The sequence below is a fragment of the Chelonoidis abingdonii genome, chromosome 21 (genome assembly GCF_003597395.2).
Source record: "Chelonoidis abingdonii isolate Lonesome George chromosome 21, CheloAbing_2.0, whole genome shotgun sequence".
Classification (NCBI taxonomy): domain Eukaryota; kingdom Metazoa; phylum Chordata; order Testudines; family Testudinidae; genus Chelonoidis; species Chelonoidis abingdonii.
The window spans coordinates 5012373-5031285 of NC_133789.1; the positions used below are offsets into that span (position 1 = coordinate 5012373).

The 18913-nt window shown below is 47.2% G+C and overlaps 1 protein-coding gene across 1 annotated transcript in view; it reads right to left on the reverse strand.

Moving 5' to 3' along the window:
* Window positions 1–18568, reverse strand: part of SOCS7 (suppressor of cytokine signaling 7) — a gene marked incomplete at its 5' end in the record, with an annotated part of 29119 nt that extends 10551 nt beyond the window's left edge. Inside the window, 8 exons of the mRNA XM_032791279.2 lie at window positions 2289–2446; window positions 2922–3057; window positions 6849–6977; window positions 10836–11004; window positions 11818–11948; window positions 12900–13001; window positions 13680–13784; window positions 18478–18568. Coding sequence (XP_032647170.2) covers window positions 2326–2446; window positions 2922–3057; window positions 6849–6977; window positions 10836–11004; window positions 11818–11948; window positions 12900–13001; window positions 13680–13784; window positions 18478–18568 — 984 coding nt within the window. The remainder of the gene's footprint in view (window positions 1–2288; window positions 2447–2921; window positions 3058–6848; window positions 6978–10835; window positions 11005–11817; window positions 11949–12899; window positions 13002–13679; window positions 13785–18477) is intronic.
* Between the last annotated feature and the right edge of the window lie 345 nt (window positions 18569–18913).

Here is an 18913-nt window from a genome sequence, read left to right on the forward strand (position 1 = left end):
AGTTTATGTTTTTTCAAACCAGGTGGGCACTCTCCTTATGGCAGGTTCTCTGGGCTATATTTCCCTCCTGTGCTTACGAGAAGGTCATGTGAGACAGTATGAAAAGCCTTACTAACGTCACGATAGATCACATCTACTGTTTCTTCCATATCCACAATGCTTGTTACCATGTCCAAAAAGGATATTAGGTTGGTTTGACATTTGTTCTTGACAAATCCATACTGACTGTTACTTATCACTTTATCTTTCTATGCACTTACAAACGGATTGATTATTTGCGCCATTATCTTTCCGGGAACCAAAGTGAAGCTGACTGGTCTATAATCCCCTATGTCGTCCTTATTCCCCTTTTTATAGGTAGGTACTGTATCTGCCCTTTTCCAGTTCTGGGCCATCTCCTGTCCTCCATGAGTTCTCAAAGAGAACAGCTAATGGATCAGATCTCTTCAGCTAGTTTCTTAAGTATTCTAAGATATCTTCAAGTCAGCAGGGCCTGACAAAAGACATCTAATTAGTCTAAGTAATTCTTAACTTGTTCTTCCCCAATGTTAGCCTCAAATCCCACCCTACAATCTGGAAATGATCAAGACTTAATCATCCACCCACTTAGGATAGGCCCACAGTGGCCACAAAATCCTGAGCCAATTCAAGAGTGCCCTCACCCTCAAGAAAGTTGAAGTCTCTGAGAAGCCTGGAGACTCCAATGCCAATGAGCACTGTGGTAGCCATCAGAGGCACATCATGAACACTACATTGCCTCTCTAAATCAGAGAAAGGCTCGACTGCCTCCCCCAGCCTTTGCACTGCTCTTGGTTTTTACCATGCATGTTAGATACAGGCCAGCATCCACCCCATCCCTTATTAAGCAGAACTTGTCCCATCTGATAAAGTGCACAGGGGGGTAGATTCTGTTATCACTGATCCAGTGATATCTAAGGGTTGTTAATGAGCCACAATGGACCAGGAGAGTGTCCCCACAGGTCAGACAGCACATGGCTGCCATAAACGATCCAACGCAGCCCATTTCTTGCAAGCTCCACTATAGATGGCATGTTGGGATGGACCTTTAAGAGCTGGCACTGCGGGGATTTTTGACAGAGCTGCAGTCCATAGGGAAACTGGGATGGGCTACTGCTCTGCTCCAGGCGTAGGTTGTTTGGATCCCTGGAGAAGCTCAGAACCTGGAGGGCCCAGAAGTGCCATAAAGCGACCTATCCCCACCTCTCCCTGGTCTGCACTGCACCTCTTGGAGACCTGCACAGAATCAGACCCAGGAACCTTTGTCCTCTAGATTAAAAAAAAAAAAAAAAAAAAAGGAAAGGAAAAAGGTAGCTTCACCTCCTACTCACGATACAGTATATCGTGCTGAGCTTTTAACCCAGTGCCCCAGCACTGTCAGCCCCTGTGAAAAGGCAGCCGGACTGAAATTTAATTTAACTGTGTATACAGTTAATACCAAGCCTAATCACTGCCTCCAACTCAGATTTCTGGTGATCTCCTCTACCCCTCAGCTGCCTCCATCCACTTCAATACCATTTAAAGAGTCATTAGAATTCCTCTGCATACAATGGTGTGCCAAAGAGCTTCGCAGGAAGATAAATGAGCAGAGGTCAGTCCACTCAGGTACTGAGAGAATCTTAGATTAATTAATTCCCCAGTTAATCAATTTTCTTCAACAATTTGCCTTTTCAGCCGCCTGAAAAGAGTCTTGTAGAGAAGGAGAGGCGTCTCCCGAGCTTCCAGTGTCCCAACACCAGAGGCTGCCATCAAGCTTCCAGCTGCCCCCGGCTACAATGGAGAAAACCACTCCCTACTGACCAGGTATTTCCCTCCCAGTCTTTGTTCCTGGACTGCAGCTTCCTTGTCACTGCAGCAGCTGCCTGAGCTCACTCCCTGACCACGTGTGTGAGAGAGGGGAAAGCTCTGTATCCTGCACCAAATTCCAAAGTGTTCACCCAGGCCAATGTGATTTGGGTCCCAGCTAGTTAGGAGACCACCTCTTTGCGTACAGTGCCAGAGGCAGGACCCACCACCACCAAAGCAGCTGGTATTCCCTAAGCCCTCCCATCCAAGTCCTATCAGAGATGAAACACACCAGAACATTGTTATCTTCCTGCACCCTAACCAAGAGACGAGAAGGAACAAGCCCCAGGATAAACCCTGGTCAGCAAGAATGAGCCTTGACCTCCTAGCTGGGATTTCTTTGCACTTTCCCCACAATAACAGGATAGCAAGGATTTTTTTTTAACTGCGTGGAATAACGGCTGGGATGGCAGAGTGGATTTTACCGTCTGTGACAATGACAAGATGGGCAAGGCAGCCTCGCTACGTCAAGGATTCAGTCTCCTGCTTCTGTTTTGAGATCAGCTGAGCTTCCTTCAGCGACAGATACACCTCCTCTTGGGGGTCATAATAATAGAACTTCCGGATGTAGGAGATCAAAGGCCTGGAAAGGGTAGGGGCAGACACCTTAGCGATGAATCAGAACATTTAAAGAGCTACAGATTCCTCCTGCCGCCCCACCCAAGGCCGATGCTGTCCACCCCGAACAGGAAAGCAAGGGGCTTTGCAGCCAGAAGAGTGAGTCATCTAAGACTCCACATTCCCCGTTCATTTGCTAGCCACCACTCCTGTCCGTTCGTTTGCTGTGCTACTGGCCAGTGTGCCTGGTTTCCCTGCTCCAACAGCTCCTCACCCTGGCAAGCAGATGGCTGCTCCTGACCAATGTCCCTCCCTTCCCTGGCTACACATACAGATTCCCTCTTGCACTGCTCCATGGCTAAATGTTACAGCTGTCATGCAAGGTAGCCACAGGCAAACAGAGGAACAGCGAAGGGGCTGCACTGCTAAGATTTGCCCTCTAGATTCTAGGCCCAGAACCAGAAAAGTTCCCCCACCCACCCCCAGTCATGAGAACATACTTGGGCAGTGGGAGCTCTGGAATGTGGTCTATGCGGACAAGTTGCCTGATCCGGAAGCGGCAAAGGTGCTGGAGGGATTTGACGTTGCTGAACCTGGAGACAGGATACAGGAGCTGGACAGGCGTTGGAGGGAGACCTTAAAACCAAAACAGAGGAGAACAAGGTAAGGCTTTATTAGAAGCAAAGTAAGTTATTTACCAAAACCAGGAGGGAGAAAACTGGCCCCAGTGGGAGACGAGACCAAGGCACTCCTTTGCACAGGGGAGTGGAAAGTCTCCAAGAGCGAGCTGTTGCTTTCAGGTTGCATGGGTTTGCTGGTCATGTTCTACGTGGATGGGAGCCAGTCTCACAAGCAAATCCAGGGAGAACAGTCCCCTCTGAATAATACCCCATCAGTTCTGCCATTTCCAGCAGTGAAGCAGATTCTAGGATTGCGCATGTTTCCAACCAAGTTCTCTGGGAATCAACAGTAGCTGAAGCATCACTTTGCGAAGGAAAGTGACAGGGCTTTGAAAACCATCACATTTCAAGGATGCGGACTTCATGGGGGAGGGGCAGCAGGAGACTGAACTGGAGGGTTTGCATGGTGTAACCAGGGAGCAACTGTATCCGCACTGGGAAGGGCAGGTTGGAATGAGTTCCAGCCATGGGGTAAATCACCCACTCTTGAGGCCAGGAGGCTGGGGAAAGAGGCAGCAGCAGTGTCAAGCCCTGGGGGCAGGAACTGTATTGAATCACTGGAGCCAGCCCATGCACCGAACAGCCTTTTGAGATACCCACCCAAGCTAAGGGCAGGGACTGAACCCACAGAGCTGAGAGGTCAGCAGCAGCAGGAGAGTTTTCTCTGTCTTTTCAGAAGGATTCAGTACTAGTTCCTCTCTAACTCCCTCCTGCTGGCAGGGAGTTTTCTGACTGAAGCCTCTGAGGCCAGCAGAGCAGAGTGAAAGGAGAGAAGGCAAAAGCTCTTCACACTAAGATGGGCTTGCAACTGCTCCAGGCAGCTCAGCAAGCCATGAGCCAGCTTCTGAGAAAGCGAAGAAAAGGAACCAATTGAGGGTTCCCCCCCGCCCCCGCAAAGAGGAATAAGCCTCTGGGAGCTTGGCCAGGAACTCCAGGGACACAGCAAGAGATTTGCATACTGCACTAGCCATCTGCCTCACTGCTAGCAGCCAGATATACACGAGAAACCCCCACATCAAGAGGTTAACAATATTTCTGCTGCAATATAGCACACACAAGTGTGCAGAGGAGATGTGGATCCAAGGCACTCTGACTCAGGAAGACTACACCAGATAGGCAGGCAACGGCGCTTTGTTCTTAAAGGGTCAAACCACTGCTGGCATAGGGGCTGCACAACCTGTTCAGATTCAGGGCTGCACCCCAGTGGGGAGTCACAAGGAAAGCGTTAAGATCCAGGTGAGACAGCAGGGGCGAATGTGCAGTTTGAGAGAGGCAAGCAGTGCCATTCAATGACCGATCGTGGGGAGGGTAGGCGGGGGGGGATGATCACCTGTCTGGAGTAAGTTGCTTTTAAATAAGCTACTCTCCTTGTAGAGAGGAGGGAGAGATTTCAGGGAGAAACAAGGGTCTGGAAGGAAAGAATCTTTCAGGTCTAAGCACATGGAGAGAAGAGTAAGGGGGAGCCGTATTAGTTACTCCAAGACATGGTGTGCACAAATGTATCTTATTGACTCTCTGTGCACTGAGAGGAAGGATGGGCTCGTGGCTGAGAGACAGGGACTCCCATCCTAGCTCTGTCTCCAATCCCATGTGTGATCTTGGGCAAATTGCTTAATCACACTCTGCCTCCCTTCTTATCTAGAAGAGGAGGATATTATACTGTATCTCCTTCTACCTAGTTTGGTCTGTTTAGACTAATCTCTTTAGGGCTGGGGCTTAATGTTATATATAAGGCCCTCTGTTTTCAGTATTTACCAATTTCCCCCCAATTCCCAGGTTTTGAAAAAGCCAGAATTCAGGTTTTACTGATTTTCACCTGGATTTTAGATTTCAGGACCTGGGAATTTTTTATTTTTGAGTATGCGCACATGCAGAGGAAGTGCATGGGGACACGCTGAAGGGCTGGGGTCAACAGGGGACAAAGGGCTGTAACCCCATGAGCACTGGCTCCCCCTCCAACCCCGGCCCTGAGAAGTGCAGGGGGCCACACAGAAGGGTCAGAAGGGGCTCTGCCTGGCAGGGGAAGCAGTTGGGGCTGGATGCCCTAGGGAGCAAGATGAGCAGGGAGCTTGGTCCCAGCTGCTGAGACCATGGAGCCCACTTCTGATCCTAGCCCTTGAATGTGGCCCCAGGAAACAGATGGGGCCACGCTGAAGGGGGCTCTGTCCAGTAGGAGATCAGTGCTCATGGCATGCAGCCTTCTGCTCCCATCCCGACACCGACAGTCCCATCCAGCCGCTTTCTCTGTGCAGTGGGGAAGCAAGAGGACAGGAAGCAGAGACATGGCAGCCGAGACCACCCGACCATTACATCTTGAGTACCTAACTCCCGCTCCTGTGAGTACCAAACACCCCTCCCTTCCACCCACTGCCCTTTGCTTTCCGTTTTTTTACCTAGTTTCACCAAATAAATTCCCAGGAAATTAATAAAAAGCCCAAAATGAAGGGCCTTAATTATGCAGAGGGCCTAGCACAATGGAGCCCCAATCTCAGCTGGGCTTGCTAATTAAGACTAATACAAGCTGTAAATTCACACCCTTGTCACCCTTATAATCTTCACACCTGTGTAGATATCATTACCATTTGCTTCCAGCTCTTTGCAACTTCCTATTTGAGTGTGGCTGAATGGGCGGATTCCTCACTCTCTGGCCATTTAATTCAGGGGTCACTGTGCATCCCCCCTTGAACTTCTGTACCCCATTACTGCCCCCTTCAAATCAGTTTCACACTTATTCACTTTACAGAAGTATTTTCTTCCTTTCATATTGGATTTATCCCACCAGCTTCTGGATACGGGGGGAGGAGGGAGCCAGTGACAAAACACCCCAGCACACGAAGGCAAATTCTGCTGTCGGACTGCACTGGGGCAATAGGGAATCACGAGCACGCATACCGAGTTCGACTTTGGGGTGGAACTGCAGGAAGCCTGTTCCCTAGCAGGCCACAATCAAACATGCACTGACAGAGCCTCACTAATGCTCCCTTCTTGTGGCAAGCATGGATGTATTCCATCACTGCTGTCCCCCAAGGGACTCAATCTACAGTAGCTACAGCTTGAGGCTCATGTTTACTCGCCACTTGGAAGTCTTCCCATGCACCTGCACTGCTTAATGTGTCTCTGCCCAGCGAGATCGAGAGGAGAACTGGAGAGCTGCAAAGTGTTGAGTTGCCCACAAGAAAGGGTAGCAGCATTGAGACTGGGGGAAAACAGTAAAGTTTTAGCAACTAGTTAACTGGCTACAAACCAGGCGCATGGCATGATGTGCGCCGTGGAGCACTAGAAAGTCTGTGTCGAGGGGGTGGGTCCATTGTTTAGTGGGTTCAGCCACATCTGTAATAGCAATGAGCTATCATTACTATTGTGCTAGCGCTGAAAAGACCTGGCTAACAAGTGTTTCTTAACAGTGCAGGGATCCAAGGCTACTGCAAATGATGGGAGCAGATGCTTATGCCACTTATTTAAAGTGGATAAAAAGTTAGAGATCACCCAGTAATCCCTGCACTTCCTGGGTGCGGGAGATGTTGATACGAGCTCCCGCCAGGAGGAAGGTTATTTCCACAACAAGCTGTGGGTGAGAGACTCTTTTCAGCCACACGTACAAAGCGGATGTGTGAGGACACTTGTCATAGTATTGGTCAGAGTGCACGAAACCAGAGCCCAATACACACAACTCTAGGACTTGCCTGCCTGATCACAGTTCAAACACACACACACAAAGTTGTAAGTAGTTTTAGGTGCAAGACTCACCTGGAACCCTGGATCGCAGGAAGTAAAGGAACTTCCCATTTTTCGAGTGCATGATCGCCCTCTTTATAAACTCCACCACAGACTGGCAGCGATCCTCAAATTTAGGGTGACACCACAGACTGAAGGTTCCTTCCAACAAGAAATGTTTCGTATTACAAAGGGGTTGGCAGGGAAGAGGAGAGAGACTCTAATCTGCACTGCTCACTCATGTCCCCAAAGGACGGATGACCAAGTCACCACCATAGCTGGCATACTCGTTGGCAATTTCAACAGACAGGCCAGTGACCGCGCTACCCTCTCACAGCTGAATTAACATTGGCGTTATGGCCCACGCCCACGTCACTGACACGTACGCTTTTGCTTAAAAACGCCTCTGAGCCCTTGCTGTTGTAAAGATCTGAGTGTACCTGCTGCAGTGATTTCTCCATGAAACTGCAGATAAGCTTCAGCAATAGCTATGGGAGGAGTGACCTGCCCAACTGTGTCTTGGGGGGGGGGGGGGGTTGGGGGGGAGTGTGCTCTAAAGGGCCCCAACACCATCATCCCAGCAGAAGAATGCAGCTGTAGTAGGAGCACAGTGATCCAAACAGATACATCCCAGCTGTTGGAGTAAGTACCAGGGAGCCTGTGTCTCTAGACCCTTTGGCCATCACCTCTACAAGCAGGCACGGTGTGGCCCCATGTTATGACATGCTTCAGTCCAACCCTGCCCTCTCACCCTAGAGGCAGGGGTAAGGCACACAGTGATACTTTCTCCCTTGTTGCCCTGTTGATACAATGTCTGCATTAAGCTAGGGTTGGAAGTGATGAAGCTGGGAAGAGCCAGTACAGAGACAGCCTTCTCCCATCTAAGCTACCTCGAGAGCTCTCACTAGGTTATAGTTTGACCCTTAGAAGCCACCCAAGACCATTCTCTCAACATCTTTGTGCAGTGATTGGAGACAACTTTCCTCCCCGACCAAGATGCAGGCTCACACCCTCCTGCTTGCAGGAACGCCATCTGTGCACCCCAGAGTGCCAGGTCTGCTCCTTCCCTCTGCCTGTAACATGTGACCAGAGCAGAGAGAAGAGCCCTAGCAATGGAGGAGCTAGTGCAGGGACTTAGAAGTACCTCAGGAGGGCACAGCTTCAACAGAACAGCAGAGGGAACAGCCCCAAGAGCTACACCTAGGGCCAGCTCGACATTAGTGATGTGGGCACCAGGGCACCTACTCCAAGATTGGTACCCCCGCGGGGCAGACCCCGAATGCAGACATGAAGTACTGGCACAGAGCAGCGCTTCCAATGCCGCAACTTAAACCACTAAGTTATCAGTAAATTCGGCTTTGCAGGCATGCAGAGAGCACTTAAATTAGGGACTGCCCAAGGTGTAGCTAAATCAATGTAGTTACCCCAGTGCAAATTTCAGCCGTTAGGGCTTGCCTACACATAGAATTATTCCGGAATAGCTATTTAGTAACACTGAGCTGATAATCCCCCAGAAGTATAGTATAAACCCCAGGCTCTAAAATCTACCTACTTCAGGAAGATCAAAGAATAGTTTTGTCTGCATGTTGCTCAGAACGCAGGAAGTTTTTATGTAGCATGTATGCTACAGTCCCTAGGCACAAATAGATGTCCCACTGTGCCTTTTCACCCACCTGAAATCTGAAGGTCAAATATTTCCCTATTTACCATTCCTCTAGCTCAATCACTTGTCACTTCCACTGGTTTATCAAAGTGCTCAGCTCTGCAGTTTTCAGAACAGCTGTAGCACATTCAGCTGGCAGCTCAGCCAATCCTAGTGTAAGTGTGGAGTTAATTACACAAACAGGAGTGCTGGCATCTTTCTGTAGGGCGATTCCTGGGAACTGCTGCGAGAGTGACAGGACTGTTGGAGTGGAAGGAGCTTTGGAATTCATCTTTTATATCTGACTGGGCCCCAGCGGCCCAAATCAGGGTCTCATACTACGCACCGTACACAAAGACATGGGGTAACATTTTCAAAACCACACTCGTTACTTAAGAGCCAAAACCCCAGGCACCTAGGATCTTAAGTCCCACTGACTTTTAATGAAACTTGGGCTCCTCAGGGTCTGTCACTTTTGAAAGTTTTATCAATGGACTATAAGCCAAACAGTTTATCATCTATGGCCCCAATCCTGCAGAGGAGCTCAGCACATGCTTAATTTTAACCATGACTAATCCCATCTAAAAATCAGTAAAAACTACTCACATGCTAATAGCTAAGCACACACTCTAGGTGCGTTGATGAACCAGTGTCTAAGCAACTTGTGAAGGGCAGTTGGGAAAGGGGGATACAACCAGCCATGTACACAGTTGCAATTGATTATGGCCACACAGTGAAGGCAGCGCTGGTGAAGGGTAGCAGCCTTACAGAAGTACAGGAACGAAGCTCTGTTAACAGAGGAATGAAGCTCTGGTAACCGAGACCTCTCACCCTTGAGGTGTTAAACCTGAGGAGCAGCAAAGGAAACTTGCTCCAGCTCTTGCTCATGGCAGGAGAGTGTCACTGTACAAGAACTTTTTTCAAGAGAGCCTCAAATTGCAAATTGCTACAGCATCTGCCCTTTCCAGCTTTATGGCAAGGGACACCGTCCAAAGGGGAAGCGGGCTAGGCAATCTCAGAGGAAAAACCCTTTTTATAGGCATGTCTTTAGAGGTTAATTTTGATATCCACTAAGGTTCCCAAGTACTTTGGTGCTTCTGCACCTACTTAAAGGTTGCTGATTTGTCACAGGGAAGTTGTGAGGAGGTCCCATCAAAACAGATAGTTTTACAACATTGAGTATCTCAGGCATTTTTCTACTCTCCAGAACATATTGTGCAGTCCCAACACAGAAAACCACATCTGAAATGCAAATACTTGGGGGCGGGGGTCAGTATCCTTCAGCAAGATGACAAATGAGGCAGGAAGCTGGTATGAGCAACATGCAAAGAGTTCTCAGAATAGAAAAGCCACAAGATCAAAGTTAAAACTTCAGCTTGGACATCGGCAGTTTGTACCAGCCAGATGCATGAACGCTGAAGTTCTGCTCCAACACAGTAAGTGTGAAAGTGACCAAAGACAAAGTAAATCAGCAATGACACCCCATGATCATCTCCCATTTAACAGGTGAAACATCAAGACTAAATTGTCCCAAAGTTTTAGCCTTGCTAGTCTCCAACAACCAAAATAACCGAACTCACTCGTAAATTGCATCATAAGATGACAGTACAATGATTGCACACTGAGCTAGGTCCTCTGTGCAGGTCATACTTGATGATCACACTGGTCCCTTCTGGCCTTAAAGCTCTATTAATGAATCAATAAGCTTTTCCTTCATATTTTCTTGCACAGCAACTTTGTAAGTCCATTAGCTTCTTCTTAATAAGCTTCCCCAAAGTGAAGCATGCAGAATGGGCATGGAGGAAAAGGGACTGGGGGAATTTTATTATATTGCTCAGTTTCTCAACTGAGTGATGTTTGAGAAGGAGGAGGATGGGAAGATACCGTTCAGAGGAGTTAAGGGATTAAATGGAGCATTCACAGCCCGAGAGCCTCCCTCAGCCACTAAGTCTGTGATCGCTATGACAAGAACAATCTGAAGAGATTGGTGCAACCTAGGCTGGTCTGTGTGCTACAACTTGTGAGGTGAATGGCTTCTTATTTAGCCTTCCTTGTCATGAGAGAGTAGAAAAGGGTTTGTTTTTTTTAATAGGATCGATCACACATGCAACTTAGAGCTACATATTCCCACTTAGGGTCTTCATTATAGCCTCTGGGATCAACCCACAACAGAACCCTCACTGGGGTCAGCAGTTTAGCACAGAAAAAGAGGGCAAGCTATGGCTGCATTCAGTTTCCCTTTTGCAAGCATGTCTCTGCACAATGCATTGTTCTGGGCTCCTACAGACAGGTGGAATCACAGCGCAGAGCTAATTGGCAGATGGGCCACAGCCACATCTCAGTGAACAAGACCATTCCAAGAACCTGGCTGCGCTTACCTCTGTAGTGCTCCATTCTGGTGTGGTGGGTGATACCCTGTGATCGAAAGCTTAAGCTCAGGATGTAACGAGGGTCGGAACTGTCTCGTACCAGGAAGGATCCGTCTGGTTTCCCCTTCAGCTTCATTTCTGCGTCTTCCCAGTTCATTGGTCCCCAGTACCAACCACACTACCAGTAGAGAGTGCAAAGATGTTGTCAGACTTCTGGTAAGCTAGAAAGGCACTTGCCCATTAACTGCTCCGTACTAAATGGAGTAACTCAACCATCAACGGATTCAAAGAACTGTTGGTCTTTTCTGCCCCATCCCAGCACCAGTGCGCTCCCAGGAAGAATTAACAGTTTGGCATTGTCTGTAGCTGTTGGCAAAAGCACTGCTGAAGCATTTCTTTGACAAGGCTAGTATTTCACTGCAAGATGGCAATTTATACCAAACTGCTAAACTGCTCACTAACAACTCAGCCTACACTGGGGAAAACATCTGACGTGGACCAAAAGGTATCAGCCACAGGTCCCCCATAACCTGCTGCTGGGGAACACTTTAAGAGCAAACTTAGACATGGTTACAGAAAGTCAGACCATATTAAACCATTTTGTTCTAGCTATACTAGCAGATAAACCTGGTTTCATCACTCATCCAGGAAGAGAGACAGTCAATCATTGACAGCAATGAGTAAATTTCCTAGAGTAAACAAGGCCGCCATGTCCCTCTACCACATACAAGCAACATCTCTTTACACATGTAAGCTACCAGAATATGGAAGACATTACCCCTCTTCCAATTATATCCAAGTGCTTCTAAAGCTGGTGGGGATATACATGTCAGGAACTGATCACTGGCAGGGCTATCATTAGGGGAACACATCTTTCCTTTTGTCCTATCCCCATCTCACGCTTCCAAATGCATATGGGGGAATAATGAAGTCTATATGGCTGATCTCTGTACGAGTGACCCCAGATCTAGACCCCGCACAAAGCCTTTACCTTTTCCAGTTCTCGCAAGCTAGCGGCAAAGCTGCTCGAGTCTGGTCGGTAGAGAGGACAGTGAAGATGCTGGGTGGTCTGGCTGTTCACTGCCTCTGCCGGTCTGAACGGGACAATCCGGGGAAACGCATCTGCAGGGAAACAATCAACAATGGCAGGCAACGGTCACTCATTTACAAGCAATACCGCAAAGAATAAGAGCCGCCCTCCCCAAACAGGCCCTGGATTCTAGAGGACAAAGCAGGTGCAATGAAGCCATGGCATAGAAAAAGCAGCTTTACTGATGGATGGACAGTGTCCTTGGGAACGAGGACAGAGAGGAAACCTGGGTGGCAACTCCAAGAGAAACTAATTCACTGTCTTCACCATCTATTCACCTGTGTCCCCTCAGAGGCCTGTCCATGGAAATGCCAAGGCCTTTTCACCTTTTAAAACAGATTGGAGAGGGATGTTGTTAAAGTAGCTTAGGCCCATAATTTGACAGCTTCAAAAATTAGATGCAAGAAGACAGGAAACTGAAGGTTAAGTGATAGAGCTAAGTAGCTACAGAGCCCTGTATGTGATTTTACTCCGGTGCTACAAAACAAGACATCTTTTGAGCTTAGGGAGCCAGTGTTGAGCCCTATTCCCAGAACTACGCTAACACTAGCAGACAAGAGGCCCCAGTGATCACAGAAGACACATGTTAGGCCATGCAGTGCCTCCTGCAGTCAGTTTAGGGCTAGAGGCTGTGATTCATGCACATTCCAGTTCTGCTGAGCTGAAGGGAGGAAGTGGAGATTTGAGAGTTGCCAAATGGAAGAGGGTAACTAAGCTATTATGAGCAATGCAGACAGCCACATTAGATGGAGAAATAGTTTACAAAGGAACCTAGAGGTTTGACTCAACCATGTCCCAGTATGTAACAACGTGGGGAGAAGACCAGCTCAATCTTGCATTACCTGAACTAGTCAAGGGGGCAGCAACCAACCCTTGCTATCGTTCTGACAATCAATACAGACTTCAGTAAGGTCAGACATTTGCCAAAAAAGATTAGTCCAGATCTCTGCAGGACACAGCCTTGCCACTAAAACTAAGCTGACCTGGGGCATGGGGTGGAGGAGGCGGAGGCAGAGGGAAAGACTGCAGGGAAGACCCCATCGGACCCACTAGAACAGATGTAGGCAGCGTTCCACTGATATCATCTAGGAGAGAACAAAAGCAAGAGAGGTTGAGAATATAGGAAAGTAAGCGAGTGGCTACATCGCCAAGCACCTGCCAATGGAGCAGGAGGAAGCCCAGTGTTCAGCTCCGCCGGCAGTGCTGAGCAGGAGGGGAAGGGGTGGCACATTAGCCAACAGCTCAGCCTTTCACTAGCTTCTCTGAAAAGCAGATATTGATGTAACCTCAGAACTTGTGTCACGCAGTATCACCTGGACACATACACCACCTCTCCTGCAAATCAAGAAGTTAGTTTCTAAACTGGGTATTTAGGGAGAACGTGGCTGGCAATACAAGATTAAGAACATCAATAGGTTTCTGAGTGTCTAACGGCAGCCCAATATGCAGCCACGCATGAGACATGCAAGTTTGCGTTTCAGTCTCAAAAGCCAGGGAGTGCTGTTGAGTTAGCATGCTAAACCCAGGAGAAAGGGACAATCTCACAGTGTTCTATAACAACCCTCCCTGCCAGCTGATTCAGCAGCAGCACTGGATATGGAATTGGAAGAAATCCTTTGCTTGGGAAGGAGAGATCAGTTTATTGGAAGAGATCCTGTAAGAGCCTGCTTTGTACTCCAAACTGGAAAAATAATTCAATCACTACCCCTTACAGCCACAGACATGACCAGGAAGGAAATTCTAGGGGGATGTATGCAGAGTACCTAGCAGGCTGAGGCTTCTCCGTGGTGGAGGTGGAGGAGTCGGAGGGTGAGGCGAGGTCAGTCCTCGCTGGGAGATGTCCACATCCACTAGTGACACAGTTTCACCTGAAGATTCATAGAGAGAGACTGGTAAGAGTTTGCACCTTCTACAGAGCATGCAAAGGGAGGAGACAGTCAAGCAGCAAGGAGGTAGCTTTAGAAAGTTTTTGGAGGTCAGTTCCCACACAGGTCAGAGGCCTCTGCTTCAGTCTCATATTAAACGCTTTCAAGCTGAATTTCCCCATTGCTCTGATTTTAAGACATTGATCAACTCTGCCCCAGCAGCCCATGGGTCAGGCTCTAAGCAACAGTCAAGCGCGAGCAAATGGCAAATACTGATGCAGGCTTCTGAACCCAACCTAAATTCAGCACATACTGTAGAAAAAGTCTTTCAAAAGCACAACAGACTCAGTCATTTTGAAGGCTATTACTGCAAGATTTCCAGGCTAACACAGCAGACAGTGTGTTTGGGCAACTGAGGTATACAGCAGAAGGGTGTTCAAAGCAAGGAGCTGAAGGGGTTGCGTTTTGTTTTTTAACTCTATTTGCTACATTAAACAAACCAATGCTTGCCAATGCTTCCGAATGTGTGCATTTCATGCACACTCCTAGGCATTTGCTAGACACAAATGGAAAGACTCCAATAGCCAAAGGCACATCTGATGGAACGGTCAAGTTTTGGACTTAAAAACCCATTCATGTTTTTAGCTATTAAAGAGATTTTCCCACCAACCAGCCCAAGTGGAAGATATCAGCAATACTTCAATGGCAGTTCTTTGACCACGTTCTCTCTCTCTCATGATATTAACCCTCAATATGCTTCGGTAGGCACTTCTGATTTCTAGATTCAGAAGCTGACCACAGCATTACGAAGACTCCCCTGAAGTTCTCTACAGCTTTAATGCTCACAAAATGGCTTAACAGGCCAATTTCATGCACTGGTACCTGTGGCCAGATGTGATAAGCCAAGGATGGGCAGCCTGCCAGATCATTTTATCTGGCCCATCATAGCCCAGCTTGGGGCAGGTACAATGGCCAAGAAGGGAGCAGGATGACGTATTATGGGGGGAGGGTCTCTCTTACATGTAGACATGTGGGTCAGGTGAGAGCTAATGGGCCGGAGGGGGGGAGGGTACCAGGCCCAGCTCCATGGTACAGGAGTCACCACTTCAGGGTGGGTGTGGGGCTGGCTCACTCTTTAACACCCCCCAGGGGCTCCCACCTCCTAGCTGCAGGACCCAACCCCCAGGTCACACACCCAAGCCTGCCAAAGCGTTTTAGAGAATTTTGTCGCCCTCTATCATCTTAAAGTTGCCCATCCCTGTCAGAAGTCTTATAGGCAACACTCCTGTTGACTTCAAGGGGAGTTTGCCTGCCAACAGCCTACAGGATCAAGTGATTATGGGTTAAACACCTGCTTACTGCTGCAGAGGACCCTTAAGGTCAGCATCCTGCTTGAACCAAATAACTGCGAGAGCTGATCAGGCTTTTAGGTTACCTAGCTGGTATCAACCCAGGTGCTCAAAGGTTCTGGCCCCCCACTGCAGTGAACATGTGCTAAAACACGGCAATAAAATCAAGGAAACATCACCAAAGCTAAACTACTAATATTAAACTAAACTAACCCTAAAGCAATCCAACTGACAAATCCACAAGTTAGTCCCACTATTGAATTGGACTAGCATCAAATAGTAAAAATAACCAAGCCTCATCAATTCTAAAGAGGATTCGAAGGAGGTGGCTGGCTGTGTAGTTTGAAATTGTTTAGCTGGAATTTATAAGTCAATCAAATCCATAACTTGGGGCCGGTTAAATATCTTAATATTGAAACTGAACCATCTGAATCACAACCTCAGAGCCAATTATAAAGCTTCCTTCCCTTGATTTCAATTCTCGTGGGTGGCTAACTCTCTCAAGCCCTCTCAAGATGTAATATTTGCATTGTTGGCGCACCCAGGAACCTCAGTCAAGCAATATGTAAACACTGAACAAAAAAGGATAGCCCACTTAACAGAAGTCTGGATAAGCAGAAGTTTGACAACTCTTGTTTACTAGAAATTACGGATGGCACTCTCTCAAGTTTCTGGATTTTTAAAACAGAACACGCTGAGTAATTTTAAGACACAAGGCGGTTTACTTGGGTAGCTTCTCTTTCAGGTGCCTTCCTCACGTGTGGGTGCTCACACCTGCGTGCCTACAGCCACACTTTCACTGCCACCCCCTAAAAACAAAGCTAAGTAAAACAGAAGACAGAATAAAAATACTTAAGGTAAAAGGGGTTGCAAACGCATCAGCTCTCAGTCTTGTGGACTAGAAGCTAGCTAATTAAGCATCCAGCATTTCCCACTAGTGGACCTCCAGGTGCAGGGAGAAACAGGAAAAGGAAGGAGTGGCCTGGTAGTTGAGGTCCTGACTTCCCCATCCCAAGGTGAAGAGTCTTGAGACTCTTGAACGCAAGTCTCCCCATAGGAAGCTTATTGACCTGGAAGGCCAGGTAGGCTTCCTGGCCTTATCTGATTTCCAAGACCTTTGGACAAATCAGGTACAAGGCCCCATGCAATTTGGTCCAAGCAGGTTCGAATTAGGTCATCCTTAGTGAGTGTCAATTTTTGGAAAAGTCCCATTTAAATCAGCAAAATAAAAAACTACCTGGTGTTTTGCATAAGAGAACCTGACATCTACAAGCAGACAAAGATATCAATAATCCAGACAAGACCGTGCTAACTTCCTCAAATGGTCTCATGTAAGTGAAAAAGACTTGAGATAACACTGTCTCCCGATTACAAAAAGTTTAGCTATTTAGGAGAGTTTTGTCAATCGGAAAAACCTGAACAACAAAACCAGTCACATTCATTCATTCACCGGAAAAATTAAAAAGTGATTTCAAACTTGTGATCAATTTAGTCATTTCCAGTTTCTTCTCTGCAATTTCTCGGGAGAAAAGTTACTTTAAAACTCATCATGAAGAAGTCCATTAAAGTTTTAATTTCTTAAAAGGTTATACAAGGTTTGTATTCCCATGCATGCTCGCTCTCACGCACAGTGAAGATCCCAGGCCACTGGCAACAGCTGGGGAGATGGTGTTAGCAGTTCAGCTTTGTCAATCTCTGGTTTGCAGAATGAATGCACATTCTGCACATCTATGGGAAGCTAGGCATGTTTCGGAAAAAAAACCAAGTGTGTGCTGCTACCATAATATTAAAATGACTTCTGTGGAGGTTTCAACTCATGAGGAAATGGAGAAGATGAAGCACTATGACTTGAATTCTCCCCAATCTTTGTTTGTGGTGTTAGCTCAGCTCACTCTGACAGAACTAAAAGCTCGGAGGGGGCAGAATTCTTTTTTTTTTAAAAAGTTCCAGGCAAGGTAATAAAATGACCTTCAAGGTAGGCTGATCTCAGCACAAAGGTCAGCCAGAACCCTATAAAGGGACATCAGTATGTGCGTGCTCCTCCTCCTCTCAGACACCAAGCCATATGCAATTTCCAATCCCACCCACTAGGTACTTTCAATGCACTCATCACCATATTAGCTGGGTTTCTATTCATACCTGTATCAAGAAGCAAATGGGATACGCAGGAAGCCCTTTGCTTTTATTTATAGCCAGTCTGATCTCAACCCCATACCAACCAAAGCTCTGGGCATCCTGAGAAACACTTAAAACCACAATACTGACATTGCAGCCTACATGGTCCAAAGCCAGCAGCCCCGCTTCTTCCACCAGACATTCCCAGACAGCAATTCCACTTACAGCACTGCCTCAGTCCTCCACCAAGGCCCATGCAAAGTCTGCTGGTTTGAAGCATCCCCTAAAGGTTAATGGATTTGGACCACTATAGACCAACATGCTGGGGAGAAGCATTCCAAAGGGGGCCCATCACACAGAATATGACCTCCAGCCCGTCTGCTCTTTTCCACTCAGAGATCAAGCTCAAGCACCCACCTAACACCACCATAGCATTTGGTCATGGGGAGAGGTAATTTCAGGCAGGACAGGCACAGGAATCTAACCCTTCTCAGCACCCAATGGATAAGACACTGGCTCACTGCAAGCTTCTCTAACAGCAGGCCTTGATTCTGGATTCGGTTGTGTACAGCAGCTGAAGTAGAGCCACTTGACTATATGCTTGTTGGTGCAGGAACACACTGTTGTGATTGCACAGTGCCTAAGACAGGATCCTGGTATGTGACTGGGGCTCTCCATTACAGACATCTGCACCGATGCAACTGCACCAGTACAAAACCCAGTACAGAAGTGTTGCCTGCACCACAGTGAAGATTCCTGCTTTTAAACATGTTAGGTCACACTGGTTATACTGCTGTGGCTACAAGTGCCAGCATGTCTAATGAAGACAGCCCTTTGTGTGCCAGGATCACAGTTCAGACTCCCGTTCCCCTTTCAATAGGGGAAAATTAAAAAACATGAAGCAGAATGAGGAACTGTGTTCTTCAGGGCTGGTCTACACAGACTCGCTTCTGATTAACTGTTTCTGTTAAGAGTGTCCCACACAGGCATTTAGTAAGGAACAGTTATTATGCTTTGAATTCATACCCTACCTTTACCCACATTAACGTCCCAGTGCCAACAAGTCTTACACAGGGTTCTTGTTTTAGGGGGTTGTGAGATTATAATTCCTGGTGGACTGTATAGCTCTTAGCAGATGAACGGAAAGGAAGTCTTAATTATCTGTAATTAAATCTAAAGAGTAACACACCTGAAAGTGTAAAATAAAGTATTTCACTTCTTTTTATCCTTACCTGTGAATAGGGGGCTGAAAGCAACCGGAGAAAAGGCACTTTGAGTTCTTGTCAATCGAGGTTTCCTATTCAGAAAGAGAAAGATAATGAATTAAAAATAGCAATTCTTCCTCAGCTCTGGAAAAACTGTTCAGCTTGATCTTCTGAAAAGCTGGCGGAGCCTAGTCACTACACTTGCAATGCAGTTTAAGACTTATGAGTAAATGTATGCAAATATTAAGCCAAACCTGCTTTAGAAAGAGTACAATCACCAATACACAAAGCTAAGTCTCAGTCTTCACACCACATCTCTAAATGGATAAGTAACAAGTTAATTTCAGGAGGAAAGTCAGTTAGAGCAAATAGCCTCCGCTACTCAAGTTGGAGTGTATTTAAAACTGAGACAATGCTATGTTGAGCTAATTCTTTCCCTAGGCTGGCCATTACATCAAGATGC